Source organism: Abrus precatorius, unplaced genomic scaffold (assembly GCF_003935025.1).
Source record: "Abrus precatorius isolate BTA unplaced genomic scaffold, Abrus_2018 Scaffold4, whole genome shotgun sequence".
Lineage (NCBI taxonomy): Eukaryota > Viridiplantae > Streptophyta > Magnoliopsida > Fabales > Fabaceae > Abrus > Abrus precatorius.
The window spans coordinates 8,941,679-8,947,026 of record NW_020874384.1 but is presented as its reverse complement, the minus strand read 5'-3'; the positions used below and the strand labels follow the sequence as shown (position 1 = coordinate 8,947,026).

The 5,348-nt window shown below is 33.3% G+C and overlaps 1 protein-coding gene across 1 annotated transcript; it reads right to left on the bottom strand.

Annotated features, from left to right (window-relative positions):
* Positions 1-118: 118 nt before the first annotated feature.
* On the bottom strand, positions 119-4,106 carry LOC113865450 (zinc finger protein ZAT4-like). The gene has a single exon (XM_027499997.1). The coding sequence runs from the start codon at positions 2,326-2,328 to the stop codon at positions 1,585-1,587; it is 744 nt and encodes a 247-aa protein (XP_027355798.1). The 5' UTR covers positions 2,329-4,106; the 3' UTR covers positions 119-1,584.
* Between the last annotated feature and the right edge of the window lie 1,242 nt (positions 4,107-5,348).

Here is a 5,348-nt window from a genome sequence, read left to right as displayed (position 1 = left end):
ATACTTCTACTTTTTCTCGGATGAGATTCATGGTTTAGAGGCTAAAAGTCCTTTTGTTGGGGGAGGAGGAGGGGTAGTTATTTATTTGGGATATATCTGTTTGGCAGTGTGTATTAAATGTTTCAGTGTATTCAATAACTTGTTTACTTGCACTTTAGTTTATGAATTATAAATGTTTTAAAGATTTGGAAGCAAACAAAGTACGAATAAAACCACTGTCTGTATTCATAAGTTTAGGCAATATGTCCGAGAGGCCATGAGTTTTGCATCTTTTATACAATAACTTGGTTTTTGTATCTTTAAAGATATGAACTGAGTTTCCCATATGATACCATTTGGCCCTTCTCTACCACTTGTGTTTTGCTTCTCCTTTGTTATTCAAATTAGACAGCTTCTGTGGAGTTCTGTCTGCTTCTCCTTTCTCTCCGCCACGGGGTGCCACACTTGTGCACAGGCCCAATTCCTGTTTTGTATCTTTGAATGCATAGCGGCATGTCTAAACTTCTGGTGATAGATGTGGTCCTTCTTTTATCATATTTGTGGTTTCTGAGGTGTTTCACTTAGATCTAGCCTTTTTGCCAGCAATGGATTCAGATAAACTATCAGAAAGCACGGGAGCTATAATCTTTTAAAAAGGGTTTAATTCATCAAGGCTAATTTTCTCTCTGTCGAAAGCCATGAAGAATATAAAAAGTACTTATCAAAGCATCCCCTGGCAGCTTGGTACTACACCTTTCCTATGGTTCAACTCATAGTTTAAACTTCAAAGTTTTCTTTTAGATTTAAAGATATTTGAACATGTATATATATCATAAGCACAATAAGGAAGAAAAATATACTCTTGTATTTGTGTTAAAACTTCTATTAATATATAAATATAATAACAGAAATTTTGTTTATGATTGTTGTATAATGAGTTAGTTATATATTATGTGTGTTTTACACCATTTCATAAAATATCCAAATCCATTAGGCCAAAGTCTAAGCTTGTGGAGTCCCATTCTTGTACTGGTCATGTACCCTAAAGAATCCAGCCATTCCAGGCCTTCTACTTTTTTCACTAACCTTGCAATTATGCAAAGTGACAACTGAGGATGTTGAACCATCCCCCACATGCCCAAACAAAGAAGACATTCAATATTTTGGTCTTTATTGAGATAAGGAGAAATAGTTAGGCTAAACAGCAAGAATTAACAGACAAAGGAGATAGAAACCACCAGCAAGAACATTGACATGGTTATCAAAATGAAGTTCTCTGTTACATTTATAAGCCCAGAGTCAAATTGTTAAAAATAATTTAAAGCATACATAATTCTTAACAATCTAAACTAAAGACACAGTATATACCTGTGTACTGAATTACAGATTAAGTCGGTAATGTTTTACCTCCTCCCTTATCTAGACTCTTGAAAAACTGATATTGCTAACCTCTTAATCCTCATTAGGAGCTGGAAAATTGAGATCTACGACCAATTTGCCACCAAATTGATTAGTAGTGGTTTGAGCGTTAGCAACCATTGTATTGGTCCTATTGGAGAAGTGTACCTTCTTGTGTCCACCGAGTGCTTGAGCAGAATTGAATACTTAGGAGCAGTATGGGCACTCAAACACGTTTTGATCTAAAATATCACTATTGTTGCCACTTCTCTCATCGCCAGATTGGTGAACTTCTTGGCACAGTTTTTCATTTTTCGAATGGTTTGCTATATGCCCACCGAGAGCTTGATAAGATTGAAATGTTTTCCCACACCTCTTGCACTTGAACCTGAATTGAGATTGAGTTTGAACAAGTGAGTCATCTCTACCATATTTACTGTCTTTTGCTTCCATCCTGTTTGTTTCCTTTGTTTTTTGTGTCTTGATCTCTTTGCTTTCTGGCCATTTATCCTTGGAAAGCATTAGTAGAGACCTAGCAGCTTCTTCTACAGGAAGAGATTCAAAGCTTGAATTCACTTGTTTTGGTTCAGCTTTCATCTTGGTTGCTGCAATAAATTTGCGGTGGCATTTGGATCTTTTGCGAGTTGGGTTTTTAGGGTAAGACCCAGATTCGTTTTCTCTATTTGAGTTTGCCAAGGATGCTAAGAAGTTGTGTTTCAATGATCTGAAATTCTGAGTTGTTTTCCTTTGGGGATGGCTAGTCAGTGAGGAAGCTGATTGAATTGAACAGTGGGTTGACTTTGCTGAGTTGTCTAGTGATTGATTCTCGGTTTCAGGCTTTGGAGGAATTGGCAATTTAGCCAAGTGAGATCTCATGTGTCCTCCCATGGATTTTCCACTGGAGAAGCACTTATTGCAGATTTTGCAAACTCTACTGTTGTTCTTCTCCATAGTTGCAGAAAACTTGCAAATTCAGATACTTTCTCTGTCCTTTCTTGTGGATGAGTTCATGTTGCATTCAGGGACTTAAAAAGAAGTAGGTGTAAAATTTTCCTAATACAAAAGGAACAAAATCAGGAAAAGGCCACAATAAATGTAGGAAATGCTAGCATGCTCTCAACTCATCAGCATTTGAGTTTATTTACTTTACTTGCAAACTTTTAACTTATACCTATTAATGAGGTTTATATGAGGAAAAATATAATTAAATTATTTAAGAGCCAGATTTTGCATTTTTTAATTTTTTTTCTAAAAGCATAATGAATAAATTATAAAGAGTTTGATAGCTATACCACAAACTTTTGATCACCAATTGGCAGGTTAAAGAAGAAAGAGTAACAAATATTAATTCGTGGTATGAGGAAAATGTTGGCCATTTCATGTTTAGCTATTTATTTTATCTACTCTCTTGCCCACTCCCTCCCCCACAATTTTCCAAAATTTATTTTACTTGAAATGTAGGAATGGACATTACATATTATACTCTAGTTTACTCCATAAGGAGTTTTATTTTGCAAGGACGAAATGGAAGAAAACAATATTCGAGTAGTAAAACAGAAATTTGTCATTCTAATGTATTCTATTTAACACACAGATTATGCATATTGAACATCTGCCATTGATTTCCATGGTGAACATTTATTAAATTGGGGCAGTTTAGGTAAACTTACCTGAAGAGTATTTGTTTTGATTATGTGGCCTCTCCATTTATATCCATGCAAAATTGTCTCTCTTTTATTTTGTTTTGCATTCCATATTTTATGCACTTTCTTTGTCTCTATTCCTGTCTTCATGGTTCGATGTTTATTTGTATATTGCATGCCACCCCTTACTTTTCTCCCCTCTTCTTTTGTTCCTTTTCAAGTGTTATGAGCATCTTAAGCTGGTATTGTAATGGGTTTTATTCTCTTCTTTTTGGCTTTTGGTGTTTTGTTTTGCTTGATTATATATTGACTTCATCCTGCAATTAACAATTCCTTCTGTCCTGCATGAGATTCTCCTATTGGATTTAAGCCTAGTTTTTGTAAGTGGATTCACATTGACAGTGACATTGATATGTCATGGTTGACAGAAGAAGCACGAACCTGTATTAGATGTCTAGCTTCCTTTAAATTAATGATTGGAAAAGCAAATTGAAGGAAGGGGGAAGATTGCAGCTTGATTTATTAACACTGTTGTATAAATATAACAGACTTTTGACTGGTGACTAGTAAAACCAAGATTGTAGAGTCTATAATGACCTTGCTATAGTATAATTAGGGGCTGAACTTCTGCTCAGTGGTGCTTTCTGAGCCTTGCATAATTCACTAACATCAGTGTGAATTGTTGCTTATGTCAGAAACATTTCTGTAGTTCTAATCTAATTTTTTCTCTCCCATATAAAACACTTCTCAAATTGAATAAATTCCCTCTCTTATTATTTATTGAGCAAGCAAGCAAACATCATCTTATTTGTAAGTAATTATAAATTATATTGTCTACCTTCACTCTTCCGAAATGGAAAGAGGGAAAAGTATGCGCTCTGTTGATACACATACACCTACAGGAATCCAAGTGGTAGAAGAAGTGTAGAATACTTGGCTGATGACATTGACATGTGAAAAAAAGGCGGTTATTCGTTTTATTTTGTGTTGTCACGTGTTTCATTCTCTGGATAAGCTTCGTATGTATTACTATTGTTTTTGAGGGCACAACTTTGTATGTATTATTTAAAATACAAAAAGTTTTTGTTCTGTTAATCATTCAATGTGATTGAAATTTGATTGTGTAACTTACAAACTACCTATTTGTTAAATATTCCTAAACTTTCAGTTTGTTCAGCATCTTTTTAGGGCTTGGCCTATTTCCAACCCCATAGATAAATATTAGAAGCAAGCTAACCGTAACTGGTTTGGGCTTGAATTTAAAGTGAAATGAACCAATTAATTACATTAATCCTAGTTAATTTAATTAGGTTTCAACTATCAAGTTTATCTGATCCAATGAATGCTTCAAATGAATGTAATGTTTTTAATATCTTAAAAAAAATTTCACTCTTATAAGAAAGAAATAAGTAGCATTAAATTAAATTTATGTGGAGTTTTTTTTTTTAGCATTAAATTAATTTCTCAGACATTTAAATATTGATATAAGACAGTTTAGCATTTCATTTATTGTGTAATTCAATTTTGGATTTTTTTAGTGAATACTTGCTTATGTTACCTTTATCAGTTACAAAATTTATCAAATTGTAATATTTGTACTTTTTTAAAAAAGTATTAAAATAATTTAAAACTTATGAATTCATTATGATATGATAGTAAATGATAAGATATGAGTTAGATAAGAATATAAATATTTTATTTATCATAACAGCATGTAAATTTTACTTAGTATTTTGAAAATCGAACTAAATTGACCATGAATCGGACCATTGGACGCTGTGATCAAACCATAGAGCAATTTACTTTTGAATTGATAAACTGACAAAAAGTAGCAAGTCATGAAGCATGGTGATTGAATCAACTTCTGTTAAATCGTTGAAAAACATGTCGACAATATCTTTATTGGAACGCAAAAACTTACTCCAAATGCATGTAAGCAAGCCCCTTTTCCAGTAAACCGCTATGATTTGCTTATTTATGCATGCATGCACCCTTTTAACATATATAAGAAACAAAGTGTTGACATTATAACAAATTGGGGTTTTTGTAATATTTTACTTTTGGGTTTCAAGTCATAGTAATAAGGGTCATGGTATATTCTCTCTCTCTCTCTCTCTGCACAGGCATGCGGGACAGAATCGATATCATGGTTTTTACATGCAAAATATGAATCAAAGTCATCAGCAAGAACATATTAATCATAGGGGAGTTATTAAAAAAACATAGGATTGGAAAGTTAAGTGCTAAAACAATATGATAAGATTGGTAGGTGTAAACTCCGTAAGAGACAAAAGATTTTTAATGCGAAAGTATATTATTGAACTTTTC

Bases quoted from the DNA above. Each gene is read 5' to 3' on its own strand.
- LOC113865450 (XM_027499997.1), bottom strand. From the start codon at position 2,328: ATGGAGAAGAACAACAGTAGAGTTTGCAAAATCTGCAATAAGTGCTTC.